Here is a 25056-nt window from a genome sequence, read left to right on the forward strand (position 1 = left end):
CTGAAGTTTAATTTTAAAGAAAGTACCATCATAACCGTCAATAGCATCCTGCAAACAAACTGCATAATAAAAGTAATTTTCTTAATGATACCTTCAAGTGAGTTTGTGAATTTTGAAATGAGAAATGTTGGAATCGTAAACAGGGGTGAGCTTCAAGACCATCATAATCACAACTCTCACTGCTATTTCTAGCAAACATATTCCTTGTTATATGCGGACTATCAAGTGACAAAGACAGCTAAAAGCTGGAAAAAATTATCATTAAACTCCTGCCATGTCAGCTCCTTTGCCAGTATTGTCTAATGCAATTACTATGTGAACATGTAAGCAAATTGATATTTACATAAACTGGCCAGGAAAAAGCCTATCATTTGCAGTCATCAAAGTTACATTCACAGCAATAGGAAGAGGGGCAAATAAAGAGAATGCTAAAATTAAGAAAATATGACGTGAAAATCAGAAGTTAATCCAAGAACACATTCTCGGGGAGTGGTGGGTGGGAAGGATGAAATTCAAGCAATATACAATCCTTGCAAAACTGTGCAAGAAAAAGCAAAAATATATATGAGACCTGAAAAATGAGCTGTAGCCACAGGTTATAGAAGAATGCAATGCACAATCTCTTTGGGAATAAACTTATATATATACATATTTTTTTTTCTATAGGAAGAAATATTTATATAAACTGACCAGGAAAAAACCTATCATTTGTAGTCAGCAAAGTTACACTCACAGCAATAGGAAGAGGAGCAAATAAAGAGAGTACTAAAATTAAGAAGATATGACGTGAAAATCAGAATCAAAACCTTAAGCAAATCAAGGAGCAGATTCTCGGGGAGTGGCGGGTGGGGAGGATGAAATTCAAGCAAGAAACAATCCTGGCAAAACAAAGCCAGATAACACAAGAAAGCTGAAGTATATATGAGACCTCAAAAATGGGTTGTGGCCACAGACAATAATAAAAGAATGCTATGCAGAAACATTATTTTCAAAGAGGAAGTATTTCTCAACGCATTTTACAAAGCTAAAAGCATGTAAGTAACAAAGCCTCATCCAGATGATCCATCCCTGCCCTCAACACAAATGCAAAATTCCAGCAGTATATAAAGAGTCTAAGTTTATATTGGGAATGCAAGAATACTCCATTCGCAGGATACATTACTTTAATTCATCACTGAAAATCAATTGATAAAATACAGCACTCGTTTTTAAATTTTGTAAAAACCCAAGTAAAATAGAGATAGAGGAATCGTAATTTCTATCAATCTTATTCTACCCTATCATCAAGCTTACAAGTGATGATAATAGCTGAGTCAACTCAATTGAAAGCAGGAATAAGGTAAGGGCACTGGGGTCACCTCCTTATTACTCCTGTATGTTTTTTCCACTATGTATGACAAAAGTGAATACTAGTACAAAGCTTCTTATGAATCAGTAACAAAAATAGTATTTAAAAAGTGATTAAAAAACCTAAAGATCAATGATCAACTTCACTGATGATTTTAAAAAGTGCACATCAACATAATGTAGTATTTTCCAGCTATTAGGCTGACAATTTAAAAAATACTAGTAATTTTCGCTGGAATGGGTGTGGAAAAGAGAGCACTCTACACACCATCAGTGAGAAAATACTAATACGTGATTTACCAAGAGTACTTTGGAAAAGGTGTATCATAATTTGATAAGCGGGGATACACACCAGTATACTAAAAAGGAGAATTCATTATAAAATTGTTATACAAGGGGCAAACTGCTTTCACCTAGCAATTCCACTTATAGCAATTCATCTCAAGAAATTAATAGTACAAGCGTGCCAAGATATTTACACAAAGATATTCATAGCGTTGTTCTTTTTGAGACTGAGTCTCTCTTTGCCGCCTAGGCTGGAGTGCAGTGGCACAATCTCAGCTCACAGCAATCTGCGTCCCAGGATCAAGTGATTCTGCTGCCTCAGCCTCCCGAGTAGTTGGGATTACAAGTGTGCGCCACCACCCCTGGCTAATTTTTTTTTGTATTTTTAGTAGAGACAGGAAACAAAAATCATTCCCATATTCCTTCACATTTTCAAAAACACATGAGATAACACAATATTGAAGTACATACGCTGGCTCCTTTAATTTGTTACTATACTACAAGAAACAGAACAGAGAAAAGAATTACTTTAGGTTTCTAATCCCTGACGTTCTTGTTGTTACTGCTATACGTAAAACCTCAACTTTTTCCCAGTTTTCTGGGGTTGGTATTGTGGAAATCTCAAGGATATTAGTTCTTTGAATTTATTACCATAGATATGATTATGGGTCATGTATACGGTCATATCTATGAAAAGAGACCTAGAGGACTACTATTGAGAAGCAGCCAGCTAAAATAAAAATATAATTCAAATTCTGTGCTCTAAAAAGTGGGTAATAATTTTATTTCACTCTGTCTCTCTAAAAAATTGATAAAATTCAGTCTGGATATTTCACCTATTTGACAGCAAAGATGAAAATAAACATGCTACAATATAGAAGGAAACACCAAATCTCAAAAAACTGTTCTGAAGTTTTTGCTAAGTACATTCCTGTCAAAACGTTACGCAATTACTTCTAAATAATACAGAGGCCTTCATTCTAGACTAATTCAAAGTGTCGTCTTAAATTTTAGGTACATTTCACTTCTTTAAAGTGGCAAACTATTCAAGCACTTTATATAAACAAAGGGCTCAAATAGTATCTGAAAGTAAATCATTTTACTCCCTCTTAAATTACGGATAATTATACACAGGCAAATGATATCCAGTGATGACGTGAACTGCTGAATTTGGATAAGTACGATGTGCCTAAAAATAAAGTTTACAGTAAGAATGAATGAATACGGTAAAACATTTTCTTAATTAGAAATACCACTCCCAATATAAAAAACTATGAAAAAGTTTTAAAACATTATTTTTCTATATACAGCATTGCAGAATTCTAAATGAGTGACTGATTTTATGAAGAAAGAAATATTCTGTCAAGTGCTGCCCTTTGGCTGGGAAGGGGGAACAGACAAATGACAAATGAAGTGACTATTTCACCAGACAAGTTTACCTTATTTATACTGTGTACTTATGCCCACCCAGAAGTTATTTCTTACGCTGGTGACAAGTCTCTACTAAGACAGACGTTAGTGTAAGTTAAATTAATACACTTGCTATTTCTTTGTTAAAATACTTCTAAAGGGTTTTGTATTTGACAATACTATAGGGAAATATGAAGTTCTCCTACAAATGTTACGGCTTTTTCTGTACTTCATTTCAAAAAACTAAGGGCAGTATATGATGCGCAACTGGAAAAGAGACAGTATGATGTCTTCTACGTTTCAATAAATACTTACTGATTGAAAACATATACGTAGCATCACACCTGAATACACCCAGATTACGTAATGGCTCACCGTAAATGTGAGAAACAGGGCTTTTTTTCTAGCCATCGTTCAGAGGACAAAAAAGAAGCAGAGGTATACCCTACCTGTTTCGAGTACATGGAAAATGTCAACAAAGGAGAGACACTGAAGAACTATTTCACCACTGTTTGGTTACTTTATTTTCCATCAAGAAAATGTCTTTTAAACTAGGACATCAATAAAACAAACTAAAAAGAAAATAAACGTTACTTATCCCCAGTAAGTGACAGAGTATGTCAAATCCTGCTTTAAATATCAAGGTAACCAGCATCAGAGAAATCACATGCCCGAAACTCACGGGATTTATAAATATAGTAAAACACATCAGAAATCTACCCATTCCAGAACCAGAATATATCCAGAAGTCAGCAATCTATATGAGGAGGCATCTGGAAATCATTGCAAGTAAAGAACAGCTGGATGAATTGCTAACCTTCGGGAAGAATAAACTAGGCAGACACACAAAGACAGCCGCTTTCAAATATTTTCGGAACTAGTTATGTGGGGGGAAAGCAGTTCGGGTGTTTTACAGGTAATACTCTTTTTTCTTCCTATTCTTATTTAAGAGTAATTAATAGCAAAACATTTCTGTTTCTCTTGAACAGACTTTTTTTACCGAGGGTAAAGCCAGAGGCAGATTCTAGGCAGACACATGCTCATTCTAAAGCCACATTAATACTACCTTTCATGGATTGTATAGTCTATCAAAAAGTAACTGAATTCTTATCATTATGTGGACCAGCCATCGCTTAAGCACACAAAAACCTGGGAGAGAAAAAGGCACCGTTGCTCCCACAGGAGTTTATAATTGGGTTAAAAAGAAAGTAACAAAACGTGCCACTTTAATAGAAAGAACCGTTTAAAAAATTTATAGGCATATATGACAGAGAAAAAAAATCCAGGAACAATAGGGAGTATATGTTTGACGCATTCACTTTACCGGAGGTACAGCATAACTCCTTTGCTCCCCAACAGGCCACTGTGGCGGCATCTTGAAAAAACAAGAAGGAAACCAAAAGTATTCAAATATTCCTGTACATTTTCAAAAACACATGAGATACATAACATTGAAGTACTTCTCATTCTGGCTCTTTGGTTAATATAACAAAAGAAACACAATAGAAAAACGAAGTACTTAAGGTTTCTGATCCCTGAAGTTCTTGTTGTTCCTTCTACACAGAAAACCTCACCCTTTTCCCAATTTTCTGCAAATGGCATTGTGGAACTCTCAAAGATATTAATTCTCTGAATTTCTTACCACAGATATGAGTATGGGTCACAGACATAGTCGTATCGTTGAAAGGAGACCCAGAGAACTACTATCGTGAAGCAGCAAGCTAAGATAAAAATACAATTGGAATTCTGTGCTCTAAGAATTGGGTAAAGCTTTTATTTCACTCCGTATCTCTATAAAATTCATCAAAGTCACTCTGGATGTTTCAGCTCTTTGACAGCAAAGATAACAAAATACATGCTGAAACAAAGAAGGGAACACCAAATCACAGAAATTGTTCTACGGAAAAGTTATTGCTAAGTACCCTCCTGTCAAAATATTATTTCATCACTTCTAAATAATACAGAGGTCCTCATTACGCTAATTCTAAGTGTTTTCTTAAATTTTAGGTACATTTCACTAGTTTAAAATGAAAAACTATTCAAGCAATTTGTATAAACAAGTTGAAGGCCTCAATAGTAGCTGAAAGTAAATCATTTTACTCCCTCTTCAGTTACCTGATAATTATATACAAGCAACTGATATACAGTAATGACCTGACCTGGTGAATTTGGATAAGTAGAATAAGCCTGAAAATAAAGTTTACAGAAAGAGTGGATTAATACGGTAAATTATTTTTTATTAGAAAGAAATATCATTCCCAATATAAGAAAAATGTGAAAAACTTTGAAACAGAAATTATTTTTCTATATACAGCAAAGCAGAATTCTAAAAGAATGACTGACTTTATGAAGAAACAAACATTCTCTGTCAAGTGCTACCCTTTGGGCGGGGACGGGGAAGAGACAAATGATGAAAGACGTGACTATTGCAACAGCCAAAGTTTACATCACTTATACTGTGTACTTATGGCCCACCCAGAAGTTATTTCTTACACTGGTGATAAGGCTCTATTAAGATAGATTTCAACGTAAGTTAAATTAATACATTTGCTATTTCTTTGGCAAAATACTTCTAGACTGTTTGCTATCTGATGAAATTATAGGGTAATACTGTAGTTCTTCCACAGATGTTACGGCTTTCTCTGTACTCCATTTCCACAAATTAAGGGCAGTAAATAAGCCACAACTGGAAAAGAGACAGTATAACGTCTTCAACGTTTCAATAAATACTTACTAATTAAAAACATACAGGTAGCAGCATTCATGAATTCACCCACATTCAGTAATGGCTCACAGTAAATGCTACAAACAAGTAGGGCTTTTCTTCTAGCCATTGCTCAGAGAAGGAAAAAGAAGAAGAGGTGTACCCTGCACGTTTCAAGTACATGGAAAATGTCAACAAATGAGATGCACTGAAGAACTAATTCACTACTATTTGGTTACTCTATTTTCCATCGAAGAAAATCTCTTTGAAACTAACACATAAATAAAATGAACAAAAAACAAACTAAACGTTATTTATCACCAGGAAGTGACAAGAGTATGTCAAATCCTACTTTAAATATCAAAGCAACCAGCATCAGAGAAATTACATGCCAGAGACTCGCGGGATTTATAGATCGAGTAAAAGAGATCAGAAATCTACACATCCCAGAACCAGAATATATCCAGAAGTCAAGCAATTTATATGCGGAGGCATCTGGAAATCATTTCAAGTAAAGAACAGCCAGGTTAACTGCTAACCTTAGAGAACAATAAACTAGGCAGACACATAAGGAGGGCTACTTCCAAATACTTTACTAGTTATATGGGGTGAAAAAGGAAGAGATAGGAAGAGAATTGTTCACGTGTCTACAGAGGTCATTTCTAAGAGAGAGGCTTGCAAAGACTATAGAAGATTTTTAGCTCAAATGACAAACACGAAGAATAAGAAATTTCTAACAAAAGTAACAAATTTCCCATTACTCACACTGTTCAAACAGGGATTCTATTGCCACTTACTATGGAAAGTGTAGATACAATTCCACAGAGGGAAGGATGACTAAAATAAACAAGAGAACAAGAACATAAGCAGTTCTTACCTGAACATACTGAGTTACAGGATTCAGCGTGATTAGGGGCTGCAGGTAGGTTTCAGTGTTTGGATTCCTCCAGATGTTCTGACACTGTGGCGGAGGAGGCGGATTAGACACCAAAGGACCTGGCTGCACACGACAAGCACCTTTTTGAAAAGCAAGAAGAAAAAAGCCTATTTTCAGTTATTTGAAAAGCTACACGGGTCAGAAAAGAACAATTTCTTTTCCTACTCACATAACTTTTGTTTCCTGATTGCAGGGCCCAGCTTCAGCTTTTTACCATGGAAATGTATCTGTGACTGAAAATAGAACCATTAACAAAACTAGAATCAATTTTCAAGTCTTAGCTTCCAAGACCTGGGTAAACACCTGAAGTCTTCTAAAGTACCTATCATCATAAAAGATCAGTGACAACTACGCACCAAATTAAAATTTGTCATCACGAAGCTACCTTACTTACCCTTACTACTCTAATCAGTGTCAAGAGGCATCAAGTGAAAGTTGATCAAAAACTTTCCATCACCCTGTCTCCAACCCTTCCTGTCTGTAGTTCATGAACCTAGGTGTCCAGTCAAAAATAAACAGGATCAAACAAGCTATGTGAGGTTACTCTCAGTTTGGATTATGAACAGGAAGTGTGCCTCTCTCCCAATTTTACACAAGTCCGAGTATATCACTGACACTAAACGTTGTATCAGTAAGATAAATAAGAGATTTTTCTATTAGATTACTTACTTCTACTATCTTCTGGACATCCACGTCATTAACAAACGAAACAAATCCATAGCTATAAAGGCAGATAAACGAAGCATAAAATCACCATCATACAGTACATGGTTCAGACCTTCTACTATACTATATACAGAAGTGATCATGACAAAAGACGAATAATATACCATGATAAGTATCTGCTGAGAAGTACGTGACAGATCCTCTACAAATACTACTTTTTCTTTAGCAGAACTATGTCAAAATGTGCTAGGATTAGGGCAGTGTGAAAACTTTATTGATTAACAAAGAATTCACATCTGTGAACCTGAATTTAACTTACTGTCTAAGACAAGGTGGTTACAATTTAAGATGCTGTGCAGTGTATGAAGAAAACAATTGTTTGAGAAAACTGATTAACTCATCTGTATGAAATAGAAACTGGAGACATTTAAAAACAAACATCAGACAAATGGTTAAATAAAAGAACTGGTAATAGCCTTTTATCCCCTACGTGAAAGAAATTAACACTGCAGAATATTTCATTTATACAAGGGTCCGAATATCAGTTTTGAAGTCTTGTCTGATACCTATAGAATGGGTGACTGGAGTTCAGATATTTTTGATAAAATTACTCACCCTTTGGACACACCAGTTTGATTGGTGATTATCTTCACTTCTTTCACTGAACCGTATCTACCAAAGAAGCTTCTAATCTCAGTTGCATCCATCTATGGAAAAGAATCGAACGTCAGAGTAAAAATTCAGCATTCAAAAATTTCAACTTTACTACAATTTTACTACCATGAGGTGGAAATTTCTCCCCCATTTGTCCCCGAATGACCAGCAGCCCTTTGTCAAAGATATTTTTAGTACCTATGGGTCAAACCTAAAAGCAATTCTAAACCTCCAGGAAGTACAAAAAAAAAATTTAAGTTTGTAACAGGGCCCAAATCCCATTGTTCATGATGTATTTTAAGGTAAAAATGAGGCATGAATACAATACCCTATCATCAATTCCACCAACAAAAACAGTGTTGGGCACGATTTTGCCTTCTGGTAACACCCAGCCTTGGCTAGCTGCAGCTGATGAAGACTGGGTGCTGGCCTCTCTGGAGATGGTTGAGTTTGGAGTCTCAGGATTTGCAGAAGACTGTAATTTGGAAAGTAGACATCATAATTACGTATGCAGGCAAAACCCATACATAATGTGAAATACCATTTTTGTATTTTAAGTATATTTTATATAAATTACTTTCATTGTAAATTAGTCACCAGTGCAGCTCAGTTCAGGCTCAGGATTTAAACTAATCAGAGTACATCAGCATGGAATTTTAACCGAAGGATACGGTACTTTCTTAAACCTAGTGCCGCTCATCGCCGAGTCTTGTATAATGCTGTGGAAGAATACCCATTTAGTATTTGTGAAAGTACTATGTGAAGTAGTTAAAAAAGACACCCAAAACTAGAGAGTTTAGATGTGTAAAAATTAAAGTTATTAAAATCATCCTGTTCTATATTCATAAACAACTTTTCACTTTACTGAGTAGACTAAAGATAAATCTTAAAAAAAAAAAAAAAAAAAAAAAAAAAGCCCCACCAAAAAGAAAATAAGCCTCAACGTTTTAACCCAATTTGTTACAATCCTCTTCCCTAACGCTAGGGTGTTCGAAGCATCTTTTGAAATAACATTTTTCTACCTCAGTAACACGAAATCAGTCTGACTGATAATTCTGATTTTCACAGTGGGCTGATAGATATAAATGATACCATCTTTATTTTCAGATAAAAAAACACATACATATAACTCACTAATTTTCTAGATTCTGATCAGAACTGTCTTTATTCTTTCCACAGTAGACTCTAAGGTTAATGTAAAATTTTCTGAAGTAGTATTCGTAAGTAATATATACGTTGGAGAAACAATATAGCATAGTGAAACAAAAATTAATTCAGTCAAGAGATCCAGGTTTATGTCCCTTACAGGTAAGTGGTTATAAGCCACCTACTTGCCAGCTATGCATCTGTGGGCAAACTGCTTTGAGAATGACATGAGATCACATCTGTGAATTCATTTTGTACGTATAAAGTGGCACAAGTGGTTTGCCAATGCAAGTTAGTGTCCTGTTATTTGAATTTATTTTCAGCCGATTTGTTTTCAAGTTTCTCTTTTGGCTTCACTATTTAGCTGACTTATTTTGAAAAAAATTTAATTAAGAACTAATTGACACATCAGGAAACTATGACACATCATTAATTTAAAAATCATTGGTGAAGTGCTGTTGACTTCGCAAATGTCAGTACAAAATGCTGCAAAAGAGAAAGCTATTACACATATACCTGTCTGAAAGAAAACAAAAGACAAAAGAAACTGTGTTATCTTTTTGAACACAGTAATGTTATAGAAGTTAATAAGAAAGGAGGGTTCCTGCTTTGTTAATTAGAGGCTAGAAGTTACTGATTCTACACAGCTTTACTAGAGACGAAATCTAAATTGTCAAATCAACTAAAGCCGAGGTTACTGCATTTCTCTATTCTTTCCTGCTTGTACTTGCTATTTTGGGTTTGTAACTAATTCCTAATTCTTTCCTTTAACAGCGTTATTTCATGACAATGATGCGAAAGAAAAATTTAAAACACTATTTTTAAAGTTTTTCCTTTCAAAAATGTCTCACATTATTGTTTTTTCCAAATGACATTAAGCTACACTATCTTGAACTACTGGGAACCTGATTAGATCTCCCTTCCCTGTAGACAATTTACCAATTCCTTCTCAGTTCATTCAGAAATCCCAAACAGAATAAAACAAAACAAAACAAATTCTGAAATTCTTGTAGTTTCTTCTTCTCCTTTCCAATTCCCCCTTGATTTGTGGATGAACTTTGGGTATGTTTTTCTTTGATAAACAAGCTATATTACAGTATTGTCTCTGCACCATAGTGTTTGGATGTATTTTAATTTAGAAATGTAACATCTGGCAGTAAACTGTGTCAGACTACGAGAGGTTATGGAAATGCACTGATTCTCAACTGGGCAAGATTTTTGAGACCCAGGGGCAGTTAGCGACGTTTAGAGATTGGCTGTCACAACTGAGATGTATTCCTGGAATCTGATGGGCCAAAGGCCAGGCATACTACTGCGCATCCTACAGTGTAAAGACCGCCTCCTACAATAAGGAAGTATTTGGTGCAAAATTTGAAAAGGGTCTGGTTAAGAAACCTTGTCACAGTGCCACAAGAAATGAAGAGGAAAATTCTCCTTTGGGAAGAACCTGATTTCCATTGCTCACTAAAGTGAATCTTTTCATGACCTCGGTTTCAGTTTCCTTGCTTGAAAATGAATGGCCGGAAAAGACCTCGGGTGTCTCTTCTGATTCTCATACTCTATACAACTGTAAAATGGATACTCAGTTCGGTAAGGAGGAAGAAAGGCATTTGATTTTATAAGAAGTTTGACGTTAGCTTGGGTCTTACAAACTGACTGCCTGCTTAACTGGAATCGTACATATAAAATTCGCTGAATCTCTTTAACATCCTCAGAACATTTTAAATTAAGGAAGTCACCATCATGTCCCAGTCTGCAGCCGGCAGGTGGCGCCCAAAGCTAACAAAGTAAGCAATGTACTTCATTTTTTGCAATGTACTTCATTTTTACCATGGCTTGACTAGCAGGGATTGTTCGATTCCAACTGTGTGTGTATTTATACATAATTATATAATGTGTGTGTACATATACATAGATAGATATATACACATATAAATCCACAATCAATAGATAACCTTTGGTTAGTTTTAAACTATGGCCAAAAATATAAATGAATGCTTAGGATAAGCTGAAGTTTAATTTTAAAGAAAGTACCATCATAACCGTCAATAGCATCCTGCAAACAAACTGCATAATAAAAGTAATTTTCTTAATGATACCTTCAAGTGAGTTGGTGAATTTTGAAATGAGAAATGTTGGAATCGTAAACAGGGGTGAGCTTCAAGACCGTCATAATCACAACTCTCACTGCTATTTCTAGCAAACATATTCCTTGTTATATGCGGACTATCAAGTGACAAAGACAGCTAAAAGCTGGAAAAAATTATCATTAAACTCCTGCCATGTCAGCTCCTCTGCCAGTATTATCTAATGCAATTACTATGTGAACATGTAAGCAAATTGTTATTTACATAAACTGGCCAGGAAAAAGCCTATCATTTGTAGTCATCAAAGTTACATTCACAGCAATAGGAAGAGGAGCAAATAAAGAGAATGCTAAAATTAAGAAAATATGACGTGAAAATCAGAAGTTAATCCAAGAACGGAGTCCCGGGGAGTGGTGGGTGGCAAGGATGAAATTGAAGCAATACACAATCCTTGCAAAACTAAGCAAGAAAAAGCAAAAATATATGAGACCTGAAAAATGGGCTGTGACCCGTGGTTATAAAAGAATGTTATGCACAAACTCTATAGGAATAAATTTTGAAATCAACGACATGGTCAACTTGTACAGAAATTTTAATTCTTCCCAAACAATCTTGAAAAAGAACACCCAATGGTATTTGGCTTAGTTTCCCTGGGAGTTTTTTCAACTTGTAAAGAAACAGGTAACTTGGGTGTATGTGGTGTGTCACAGAGAGGTGCACACAGACGCCAGAAATCTGAAGTAAAGATAGAAGAAGAGATTAAGAAATTTAAACTCTTTTCTTCAATTTTCAAAGAGGAAAAAAGTACTTCTCAATGCATTTTACAAAGGTTAACAGCATATAAGCAACAAAGCCTCATCAAGATGGTCCAACCCTCTCCTCAACACAAATGCAAAATTCCAGTAGTAAAGAATATAGTTTATATTGGCAATGAAAGAATACTCCATTCGCAGGATACGTTACTTTAATTCATCATTGAAAAAGTATTTAATAAAATACAGCATTCATTTTAAAATTTTTTAAAAACCTAAGTAAAATAGAAATAGAGGATTCTTATTTTCTATCAATCTAATTCTACCCTATCATGAAGCTTACAGTGAAATACTAGAGCCATCTCCACTGAAAATAGGAATAAGGTAAGGGCACCACGGCACCTCATCATTACTACTATATATATTTTCCCACTATGTATGAGAAATGCGAATATTAATACAGAGATTTTATGAGTCAGTAAGAAAAATAAAATTAAAAAAGGAAATTTAAAAAGCTAATGATCAAAGCTCAACTTCACTGATGATTCAAAAAAGTGCACAACAACATAGTGTAATATTATCCAGCTATTAGGCTGACGATGTACAAAATCCTAATACCGTTCACTAGAAAGGGTGTGGAACAGAGATCACTCTACACACCATCAGTGGGAAAATACTGATACATGCTTTACCAAGAGTACCTTGGAAAAGGTGTATCATAATTTGACAGGGGGATACTCACCACTATACTAATGAGGAGCATAATTTAAAATTGTTATGAAAGGGCAAAGCACTTCCACCCAGCAATGCCGCTTACAGCAATTCATCTCAAGGAATTAGTAATTAAGTACAAGTGTACCAAGATATTTATTTACACAAGGACATTCATGGCATTTTTTTAAATTTTGTTTTGAGACTGAGTCTCCCTTTGTTGCCTAGGCTGGATTGCAGTGGCACCATCTCAGCTCACTGCAACCTGCTTCCCAGGTTCAAATGATTCTCCTGCCTCAGCCTCCCGAGTAGCTGGGATTACAAGTGCACGCCACCACGCCTGGCTAATTTTTCGTATTTTTAGTAGAGATGGGGTTTCACCATGTTAATCGGGCTGCTCTCGAAATCCTGACCTCAAGTGATCCGCCCGCCTCAGTCTCCCAAAGTGTTGGGATTACAGGCGTGAGCCACCGCGCCCAGCCCATGATAGTTTTAATACTGAAAAAGTATTCATCGTAAGGGAATTCAGTAAAACAACAGTACAATTTTTAACATGATATACTGAAAATTAAAGTTATCTTCAGAATAATACCCACATTAATTGAAAGCTGCCAGTTGTAGAATAGTATTAAGCAGCACTATGTAACTTTTGTAAAAGCTGGCCTATCTATATGCAATTGCAATACATGCATAAAAATAAGCTGGAAAGGCATTCATGTATCAAAATTTAACTGTGGTTTTATGTGTTGGTATTAAGATGGACTGCTATTTTCTTACTGTGATTGTTTTCAAATGAGTAAATATACTACTTTTATAATCAGCAAAAAAACCTAATGAAACTATAAGCATTTCTTCCCTCTACCTCTAAAAGTGAAAAGTATTATTGTAAATAATTATAACTTATAACTCAAGGTGATTTTTTCATTAGCATGGGTAACATGTTGCACACTTATTACACATAATAGTTGCTTATATATTTCTATTTTAATGTTTATACATGGTAATATAAACCGTGTATAAAACTCCTTTTATTTCTAAAAACGAAAAGACAGAATTATCAATGCAGATACGCACACAGCATGTAACACGCGTGTTTGTGACTCAGTGTTTGGTCAGCGTATTCAGAGCCACATCTGTGATGGCGCTCAACGAACGCTGGGCATTTACCAAACTCACAGAAATGCACACCCAACATTATCTACCAACTGGACATTTAGTCAGAGATTCCTGGTTTATCTACGGGGGAAAGATTGTGCCTGGAGTTTAAAAATTCTAAAATTCTCAATGGTAACTGCCGAAGCCAACCTCCTGCCACAAAGATGGCGTCGAGTGAGCTTTTGTGCCTGTCGCCGCCGCAGTAGGGAGCCGCCATCAGCCAAGCCCCCAGCAGCTGCTAGCCGCGAAAGGATCAGAGGCACTTCCCACCCAGGCCCCTCAGCTAGTGGGCCGCGCCTTCAGGCCGCCCCACCCGCCACACTCAGGCCCCCACAAACCCCACCAACCCACCCCACGCAGTAGTACAAGGACCAGGAGGGAACCACTTCCTGAAGAAGTTCCGGCCCTCCCAATCCAAGGAGGCAAGTCTCTCAGCAGGCCCGCCGCCATCTTGCGGAGCCACCAGGAGGGCGTCAGAAGTGAAGTTGGCGGGGTGGGGGCGCGTGGGAGTGGGGGAAGGAGAAAGGGCGCCTAGGAGTGGGGGTGGGGAACCCACACCCCAAACCGCCGCCAGGAGAGAACCCGGGGCAGGAAATGGGTTCTGCAAGGAGGCCGTGGCCCTTGTAAGTGAACTGTGAGGCAGGGCGTCCTGGGGGCCCACGCCATGCTTGCTGTCCCGCCACTTCTGTGCCTGCCCCTCTGTATAGGCCGCGCTGCTGCCAGGCCGCCTCACCCCACCCTGCGGGCCACGGCTCCTAATGCGTTCAGGGGGGTGGCCACGAAACAGGAAAACCGAGGATAAGGCGGAGCCTGGTTTCACCCACCGGTGAAGACCCCACAGGCCTTGCCCCTCAGGTCTTTCCTTCAACTCACCATGATGGTGGCAGGCAGCAGCTCCCGACAGGCTCAAGGAGGAGCAGAGGCAGTGTTTCACCCACCACTTCTGGGTCTGCTGGTGAAGTCCGCTGGAACACGCTGTGGGGCTTCGAGGGGTCAAAGGAGCCAAAGGCGAAGGTGTAAGGAAAACCAAGGGCGGGCGAACCCTCGGAGGCAGAACCGCCAGGCTGAGGAGCGCAGGCGGACTGAGGCATGGACTGCGGGGCTCTGGGAGGTGGCTCCTGTGCCGGGTATCGGGGCGCGTGGTATCGGCCTGAGCCAATGGGTGGCAGCACACCCGCCCCCTGGAGGGTGGAGGCCTGCCGGGGATGATGGCGTCCCCCACGCTGTGGGTGCGTAGAGTACGCAGGGTATGCCGTGCGTGTGTGCTGGCAAGTGCCTGGGTTCCAGGCAGGCACCGCCTCCAAAACACCCTTGAAATAAGTAGGCATACTGAAATATATGGTATAGTTTTAAAAAATGATAATGTGTCTGGGCTGTAGTTTGAAAATGGCTTCCGGAATGCACAGGTTTAGCACAATCACTGTTAGCGTCACACCCACCCCAAAATCTTTTAAAGTACCTACAGAAATAAATAGTAGCAAGTCTGTGGAAAACGGAAGGAGACATCAACAGGCCAGAAACTTGGACTCCTTTCTGTCAAGTTTGAGATATAAGGGGTTGGATGGCAGGAAATGCCAGTTTTGACATTCAGGATGTTCCTTCTTTCAAGAGATAGTTACTGAGTGCCTGTGATTACCAGGTACTGCAGATGCAGGAGTGAACAGAATAAAATAATATCTCTTTGCTCAGGGATTTTACATTTTAATGGAAGACTTCACGTTCTAGGACTTACAGAAAGGTGCTAGGCCTGCCTGGAGACTTACAGAACATTCTCAAGATCAGAGCAAGGGCCTAGAGCGGGAGCAAGCTGTGGGGCAGTTGGTGGAGCCAATCACATAACTTTGGGGACCACTCCAGCACCTTGTTATGCACACAGGGCTAAGTGGCTATGACCTTTATCCTCAAACTTCACTTCTGTACTGACGGAAAGAATTAAAATGTGACTTTTTGAACTGGCAAAATGCTGGACTGCTGTAACGTGAGACGTGTCTCACTACTGACATCTAGTAATGCGGGATTTAAAAAAAATAACGTTTTGTTTCCAATAGGCAGATAAACCCATAAAAAAAGAAGGGAAATTCCAAGAACCAAAAATAAACTGAAAACCAGAGCAATGAATTGTTCAAATGATTGTTCTCCTGCCCTGGATATGGGGGCTGGGTTGTAGGGCAGCCAGTCATACTAGTTTGCCCAGGACTTACTGGTTTTAGCACTGAAAAATTCCTGCATCCCTAAGGAAACCAGAAGGATTGGTCCTCCTAGGTGTGGGCAAAATGTTACTCTCTCTAACTTGAGGTCTGGTTGTTTAGGGGCAGGAGGTAAGGGCTCAAGGTGGGAGCTGGAACTGAGTACTCTGCAAAAAGCCATTGTCCCTAAAATCCTTAGGAAAAGGATGGAGTGGGGAAAATATAAATCACCCATGAACGAGCAGATGAGGAAGCTTGCCCCATCTCTGGATGAAGTTAAATACGTATTTAACTCTCATTATATTTTAAAACCCTAGACCTGCATTTCACCAAAGTTTGCGGTTTAAATCTATGACATATTGTTGGAATCCGCAAGCCAAGAAATGGGTCCTCCTACACCATCACCCTCTCTCCTGCCTAAAGAGATCCTAGACATGGGGCATCTAGAATGCCTGGCAGAAGCAAACATAAAGCCGACTTGGATGAATCCTTCTACAACCTAGGCTGAAAGAAAATGATCCTTTAAGGACACGCTCACAGTAAAAATTTATGCAACACTACTTATCTTGAATAAGAATGGCATACAAACAAGAAAGTTAAAACTTACAGAAGAAGCTTCTCAGTAGCAATAGAAACTAGAAGATAACAGTAATATGCTCACGTGTGTATGTGTTTTGTTTTGTGTTTTTTCTTTTTGTCACGTTATTTTTTTCCTCGACTTATTTGGAGTAATGCAGTCTATATTTTTAAGTGACTGTTTTACTATTTGAAAATGTAAACTTAAAATATAAAGCTAATACATAGTTTTACTCTCCTCTTGAATAATACAAAGGCCTTTAGGACGTTTTAGCTTTGGACACCCTCCCCTCTCTCAGTTTATATGTTATTCACTATTTTAGCTCTATCCTGGTTTCATCATATAAATTAGACATCGTTTTTTTAGACCCATCCACATATGTAGTAACATTTTGCCTACCATTTCTTTGCATATCTCAGATCTGCCTTCTGAATCATTTTCCTTACGCCTGTAGCGAATTCTTTATAATTTCCTTGTGTGACAGTGTGATGTGGTAAACTCTTGGGGTTTTTTCTACCTAAAATATTTTGATTGTTCCCTGTTGTTTCATAATTATACTGAATATATAATTATAGGTTTAAAAGTATTTTCCCTCTCAGAATATTGAGCATATTACTCTGTTATCTTCTAGTTTCTATTGCAACTGAGAAATCTGCTGTCAGTCTTTTTGCTGTGTAAGATCAGTTTTTCTTTGGTGTTCTGAACTTTTACAATGATGTAAGTAGGTGTGGAGTTTTTAAAAATTTCGCCTGCTTAGGAGTTTTAACACTTTCTGGATTTGTGTATTAGTTCTTAACAGTTCTGAACAGTTTCACCCATTTTCTTGTTAAAGGTTAGCTGGTCAAGGGATCAAACATTATTTGTATTTTATATTTCATAAGCGATTCTTAGAATTTACTTTTCTTTAGATCATGAATTTTTCAAAGGCTGGTGCTGTTTTCCTGAAATCTTATGAAATCTCTTAAAAAAAATTTTAGGATCAAAACTGATTGTATCCATTTCAATGTGTTAAGTAAGATTAGTGGCGTAATTCGTATCAGCTCAGAAATAGATCTCTATATTTCTTCCTATACGCTGGGGGAGAAGAAAAAACGCTGGTGTCTTTGAACACCTCTGCCAGTTCTTCTGTGCTCCTAAAGCCTACGGCTTTGGAAAGAAGGCTACGTTTGTATAGGCACACTTGAATTTCAATCACTTGCAAATCATTTTCAAGATTTTTGTTTTATCTGCCCTGAGCGTCTATTATTATTTACCTGTTTTTAAAATTAACTTCTTGTCCTAAACAATAACATTTGCAAGATCAGATGTACTGTTTTAGCTACATTTTAAACAGTGACATTAAAATAAATACAGAAAGATTCAAATTTAAAACACTGTTTGTTTATGCGTCACTTCATACCACATTCTGCCAGGTCAACGGGTAACATGGTTTTGGGAAACACTGGATTAGCAGAACTCTATAGAGCTTTAGATACGCAAAGTTAGGCCCAAGGGACTAAAGAGTAGAGTTTCAAATTGTTCTGCCTAATAAATGAGAATAATCAAATTACAAGGGGAGAAAGCAAGCAAGGGGGTGGGGGGAGAAGTGGAAGTCCTGGAAGCTGGAGAAAAGAAGTAACCTTGCAGGTTGGCTTATTTGCTCACACCTGTAATTCTCACACTTTGGGAGGCTGAGCCCGATGGATCGCCTAAGTTCAGGAGTTTGAGACCAGTCTGGGGAACATGGGAAAACCCTGTCTCTACCAAAAATACCAAAAATTAGCTGGGTGTGGCAGTGTGCAGCTGTGGTCCCTGCTCCTCAGGAGGCTGAGGTGGGAGGATCATTTGAGTCTGGGAGGTGGCGGTTGCAGTGAGCCAAGATTGCCCCCACTGCATTCCAGCCTGGGTGACACAGTGAGACTCCTTCTCAGAAAAATGAAATTAAAATAACCTTGCAAAGAGACAAGAAGTTGGAGCCTGCAGTGAAAGATGTCTGAGTATATTAGAAACTTTTATTTTTTTATATATTTTTTAAATAATTTATATTTTTTAATTTTAAAAATTATATTTATTGTTTAAATAAATTTAACTATTTTTTAAACAAATTTAAAAAATTTGTATGTCCGTGCCTCACCCCAAACCAATTAAATCAGCTGAGGGCAGGGCTCAGAAGTCAATATTTTTTTTTAAGGAAATGTTTCTCTTGTTACTCCAATATGGCGCCAAATTTGAAAATTGGTGCTATTGGTGCTATGGAGGCTTGCTACTCAGTGTATGTAATCCTCAGATCAGCAACTTCACATCACGCGGGTGCTGTAGAATCTCAGGTCCCATGCCAAACCTACTGAATCAGAGTCTGCATTTTAACAAGATCTCCAAATGGCTCATGTGCACACTGACGGTCAAGAAACATTACCATCGAGAGCACTTGTCATAAACAAGTTGCACCCCCCCCCTGGATCTGAGAATGCTTCACCTTATAAATAAATAGTCTACTTTCTCAGCCTTTCTTGCAGCTACATCTTGGGCAGGTAACCTACACAACATCAGTGAGATGCACCCATCCCAAATTTTGAAGAGGGGACTACTGATGCTGTAAAGAAGGGACTGCAGAGAATACTTTCTGGAGAAGAGTATCAACAGCAGCAGCAGCAGCCATGGTATCGGTTAGAGCTGCAATGGCCACTACTGTCAGTTGTGCAAGCCACGATGTAACTCAGTGCCCAGTGGTGACAACTGAGGTTTCTTCACTGGACAAGTTCTGCGGCATGGTTTTGTGTGTCATTCCTGGAGACAACCTGGCTCTTTGGTTCATTTTGAGATTCTGTGGGCTAGTTACCCAATAAATTTTAGTAAGTTGTTCTCCTGTTTAAACCAGCCAAAACTTCTGTGACTACTGCTTGCAACGAAGCATCTTGACTACATTAGGTGATGAGTGAGGTTAGCCAAACTGCTTTTAAAAAGAAGGTTAACAGCTAAAATATGACTCTTTACTGTGATTACGTAGCATACTGTCCTGCTATTGTGTCCAACCTTTACCAAGCTTCCAGTACACACACAAATGCCTTATGTCAGCGGTATTTTGTGAGGAGTGTCAAGGACACTGTCCGTTGCAACATGGGTCAGGGACAGCATGCTGATCCACAGCAAGATGATATGTAGATGAAATAATTCAGCAGGAACAGTAGCTTACAGCCAAAAGTGACCTGGAAAAGCAAAAATCATAAGCTCAGTATGCCCAGAAAGATAGAAAGAAATATGTGCTATTCCCATTGCATGTTAGCAGATGTTTAAACCAATTCCATTTAAATCTCAGGGTATGGTGCCTCATCTTCTATTGGGCCTGTATTCGTGTGGTCCAGCATAGCAACACACATCTCGTGTACACTTGTGCATACTTACAGATATGTCTATCAACTGAGCAACGTTGGCTTAAGCCCTGCCTATTCACCTTTAATCCTACTACCTGCAATAATAGTTTATTCAGCCAAAACTTAAATCTCCTAAGCAGATTGTCTGAATTTTGGGATTGGTCTGAAGCAAACTTGCATAATCTTCATGATGGCCTCTTGATACTAAATATTAAATATTTAACTGAAAAATTATTGATTTGTTAAAAGTAATAATATTGACACAAGGCACTGATACTGATACGGTGCATACTATGTACCAGGCATTATTGTAATCATTTTACTTCTAGTTCACCTAATCCTCATAACAATACTAGGTGCTATTATTATCTCAATTTTACAGAGAAGGAAGTAGAGGTACACAGAGGTTGGATAACTTGCCTGAGGTCATAGTTGGTAGGCATCAGAGCTGTGATTTAAACCCAGTCAGACTTTAACATCTGAGTTGTCAACCATTATGCTATATTAGCAAACTACATGGAGGAAGAAAGGGGTAATATAGTGGGACAAATTTATGTATTAAATGTCTTGTTCCCATGAGAGTAGCTAAACAAAGAAGCAAAACCACAAATCTAAGCCCTAAACAACACTATGGTCTGAATGTTTGCCCCCACTCAACCCCTCACCTATACATATGTTGAAACTCTAGTCCCTGGGGTGATGGTATCAGGAAGTGGAGCCTTTGGGAGATGAATTAGGTCCTAAGGGCAGAGCGTTCGTGAATGAGTGATGGTATTAGGAAGTGGAGCCTTTGGGAGACGAATTATGTCAGGAGGCCAGAGCTTTGGTGAATGGGAGTGATGCCCTTGTAAAAGAGGACTCAGGGAGCTTAGTTACTCCTTCTACCATGTAAGAATACAGCAAGAAGTTGGCAGTCTGCAGCCCAGAAAAGTGTCCTCACCAGAACCTCACCATGCTGACACCCTGGTCTTGGACTTGCCAGTCTCCAAAACTGTGAGATACAAATTTCTGTTGTTTATAAGCCATCCAGGTTCAGGTATTTTTATTATAAGAGCCTGAACAGATTAAGAAAGGTAGTACTGGGAGAGGGGTGCTGCTATAATAAATGCCTAAAACTATGGAATCAGTTTTGGAAATGGGTAATGGGTAGAGGCTGGAAGAGTTTTGACATGTATCCTAGAAAAATGCTACACTGCTGTGAACAGACCAGGCCATAAAGGGTGGTTCTGATGAGGGTTCAGAAGGAGAAAAGGAGAGCTGTAGAGAAAACTTGACTCTTCTTAGAGAGTACCTAAGTAGTTGTGAAGAGACTTAGTAGAAATATAGACAGTAAAGACCATTCTGACGTGAGGAACATGTTATTGGAAACTAGAGGAAAGACAATCCTTGTTACAAAGTAGCAACAAACTTGGATAAATCATGTTCATGTACTATTGTTTTGTGGAGTATTGCTTTTACTATAGCAGCCTGAACAGATAATACATCTATCTACGCTAATGAATTGCTCCAAAACAATTGGCCCTTGAGGAGCCTATCTGCTTAACAGAAGTAAAATTTCCACATTTCCTTCTGAATTTTGCCTGTTAACAAATCCTTCAGTACTTTTTTCAAATGTTGGAATCAATCTCACCTCTACACCACTGACTGCCTACTCACACACATACTTCTCCCAGTTGCTTTGAAACTGCTTTTTCTGCATCAGGAGGCATCATTACTGAGCAAACTCTTGCAAATCACAAGTTGAACACTTGTGGAGGAAGCAGAGAGAAAAAGCTGGTATAACTCACTCTTCTTCCTTTCCTCATCCCTAATCATGCTAACCTTCATTTCCTTAATTTTATTCTTTCTTCATTCATTTTTTGTTTCTTACCCATTTTTGACAATACGAGTAATAGATAATATGTGCCCCTTTCTTTAAAATACTAAAAACATTCAGGTAGGCTTAAGTTACCTTTTGACCACCAGCTCTACATCCCAGATCCATTCCCAGAGATTGGTAGTTTGGTGTAAATCCTTTCAGATGTTTTTCTAGATGTTTCCTTTTATACACTTATACAGAACATTTGATATTTGAACTTACAGAACATATTTACTAACATAAAATATGTGGTATTTTTACTATACTTGTAATAGAGAAATTATATTCATATAATAAGTAATATGTATATGTATACATATTGTAGAAAATATATGCTTACACTATATATTTATACTTAAAGGGTATATAGAGGGAATATATATTATTTGGGGTATATGTTCTTGAACAAAAATGCTATTAAAATGTATGTAACTTGATTTTTTCCCCCAAGAACATGACTCAGAAATATCTACATTAACAGGTAGATTTTTTTTCTTTTTTAGAAATGAGGTCTTGCTGTATTGCCCAGGCTGGCCTGGAACTCCTGGGTTCAAGTGATCCTCCCACCTCAGCCTATGAGTAGCTGGGACTATGGGCGTACACCATCACACCCAGTTACTCAGAAATTTCTAATGTCAGCATATATATATATATATACTTAATTCCTTTTAACTTTGGCATAATTTTACATAATATGGGTATGCCACCATTAGTAGCCATTCCCTGGTCAATGGACATTTAGGTCACTTGTGCTTTCTCGTGGTTATTAATAATATACAATGAACCTCTCTCATTGGAGCCAAATGAGTATTTATTTTTTCTGGGGGTGAACGCCAAGAGATATATCTGTCGGGTCATGGATATGCACATTTCAAATTTTAATAGATAACAGAAAATTGCCCTTTGAAGTGTTGTGCCAGTATGTACCAATTTACATTCCACCATTTGTGAGTTAGAGTCTTCATTTGTCTATTCACTTTCCAATATTGATATCACTACTCTTTAATTTGCCAACCTGGTGGTCAAGAAGTGGCATCTCATTTTCATTTTACTTTGGTTTTCCCTGATTGCTCATGGAGTTAAACTTTTTTCTACTGTTTGTTGACTGTTTGGATTCCTCATTGTTGAGAGACCTGTTCATAGACTCCGGTCATTTTTCATTTGAGTTGCTTGTCTTTATCATATTGTTTTGTGGTAATCTGGCTTCCTTCATTTTTTTGTTTGTTTGTTTGTTTGTTTGTTGTTTTGTTTTTTTTGGTTGTTTTCAGGCAGAGTCTGGCTCTGTTGCCCAGACTGGAGTGCAGTGGCGCGATCTTGGCTCACTGCAACCTCTGCCTCCCAGGTTAAACTGATTCTCCTGCCTCAGCGTCCAGTGTAGCTGAGACTACAGGCACACACCACCACGCCTGGCTAATTTTTGTAATTGTAGTACAGATGAGGTTTCACCATATTGGTCAGGCTGGTCTCGAACTCCTGACCTCAGGTGATCCACCCACCTCAGCCTCCCAAAGTGCTGGGATTACCGGCATGAGCCACCACACCCAGCCAGCTTCCTTCTTTATCTTCCTCCTCAGTCCCTCAGGCAAAGGTGCAGCGGTATTGGTGCCTCTTTGAAGTTCCGCTTCAGTGTGATGAACTACAGTTACATTTATTTTCAAGAATTTCTTTTCCTAAACTGGAGAAATTTAAGCCATGAATCAGAGAGAAAGGGAAATCTCTGGTGTAAACATTAACCACTGAAACTTTCAATGTCTTTGAACCCGTCAGCTCTGCTGACCTCTTTCTAAAAAACAGATGAGAGTTGTTATTCAAGTCAGTTAGCCCTTTAGTACTTTCAAACATTTTTTTTTAGGAGCTCGAGGAATTGCCAGAGAGAAGGAGAACTGTTAGCTCTGATTTCTAAAGAGCTTTCCTAAATATTGATTGCATTTTTTAGGCAATGCGACAATCTCAAAGCACTTTGCTAAGGGCAACATTGTGTTGTGGTCTAACAACTGTTAAATTTCTCATCTTGCCCCGATTCCCTTAATTTACAATGAGAATATCTGTAGAGAAATGAGGTGAGACATCAGGTGAGTAAATACACATTAACAGGGGCAGCATTTACAGATTAGCAGGGAAGGTTCTGATGAAAACTTGATTAATGCAAAACTAAATTAATCAATCTCTGATCACCACAAAAAGGAGCGGGTGAAATGTTTCTTTTTTTCTCATGAAGGATTTTTTTTTTCTGTGACTTACATGGCATTGACTGAAAAAAAAAAAAGTCCACAATTTCAAAACCCTTTTGGCAAAAACTTTATGTACCTATAGGTAGCATTTCAGCCAGCATGAGCAAGTACAAGGAACTGCAAGGACTAAAGAAGAGAATACAGTCAAAGGAAAATCATGGAATAAAGAAAAACCAGACACAGAGATAATATGCATACTTTTTAAAAAAAGGAAGGAAGTTGAGGCAAACCTTTTTTGTTATTTCCAATACCTAGTCAGTCAACAAGTTTTATTTTGTTTTGTTCCGTTTTTAAGAGACAGGTCTCGTTCTGTCAGCTAGGCTGGAGTACGGTGGTGTTGTCATAGCTCACTGCAGTCTCAAATTCCTGGGCTCAAGGGATCCTCCCACCTCAGCCTCCCAAGGAGGTAGTACTATGGGTTCATGCCACCATGTCCAGTTAATTTTGTTTTCATTTTTGTATTTTTTGTAGAGATGGGGTCTGATATGGTTAGGCTTTGTGTCCTCACCCAAATCTCATCCTGAATTGTAATCTCCATAATCCCCAAATGTCAAGGGAGAGACCAGGTGGCGGTAATTGAATCATAGGGGACAGCTTCCCCCACACCGTTCTAATTATAATGAGTTCTCATGAGAGCTGATGGTTTTATGAGGGTGTCTTCCCCCTTCCCTTGGCAGTTTTTCCTGCTACCTTGTGAATAAGGTGCCTTGCCTCCCCTTCACCTTCCACCATGATTGTAAGTTTCCTGAGGCCTCTCCAGGCATGCTGAACTGTGAGTCAATTAGACCCTTTTTCCTTTGTAAATTACTCAGTTTTGGGCAGTTATTTATAGCAGTATGAAAATGGCCTAATACAGTAAGTTGGTATGACTGAGAGTGGGGTGCTGCTATAAAGATATCCAAGAATGTGGAAGCAACTTTGGAACAGGGTAACAGGCGGAGGTTGGAATAGTTTGGAGGGCTCAGAAGAAGACAAGAAAATGAGGGAAAGTTTGGAACTT

General features: G+C 38.2%; 1 protein-coding gene across 5 annotated transcripts in view; it reads right to left on the bottom strand.

Annotated features, from left to right (window-relative positions):
• DAZ1 (deleted in azoospermia 1) overlaps positions 1-15081 on the bottom strand; it is a 76525-nt gene extending 61444 nt beyond the window's left edge. Inside the window, exons 1-7 of one of the 5 annotated variants that reach the window (XM_055377081.2) lie at positions 14728-15079; positions 8332-8478; positions 7965-8056; positions 7353-7404; positions 6853-6916; positions 6624-6763; positions 4367-4417 (exon numbers count right to left, since the gene is read on the bottom strand). In XM_055377081.2, the coding sequence (XP_055233056.1) occupies positions 4367-4417; positions 6624-6763; positions 6853-6916; positions 7353-7404; positions 7965-8056; positions 8332-8478; positions 14728-14730 (549 nt within the window). In that variant the 5' untranslated portion in view covers positions 14731-15079. Of the gene's footprint in view, positions 1-4366; positions 4418-6623; positions 6764-6852; positions 6917-7352; positions 7405-7964; positions 8057-8331; positions 8479-14727 lie in introns of all 5 variants that reach the window. The other 4 variants (XM_055377083.2, XM_055377084.2, XM_055377082.2 and 1 more) reach the window with 4 other exon arrangements.
• Positions 15082-25056: the final 9975 nt, after the last annotated feature.

This window comes from Gorilla gorilla, chromosome Y, assembly GCF_029281585.2.
Source record: "Gorilla gorilla gorilla isolate KB3781 chromosome Y, NHGRI_mGorGor1-v2.1_pri, whole genome shotgun sequence".
Lineage (NCBI taxonomy): Eukaryota > Metazoa > Chordata > Mammalia > Primates > Hominidae > Gorilla > Gorilla gorilla.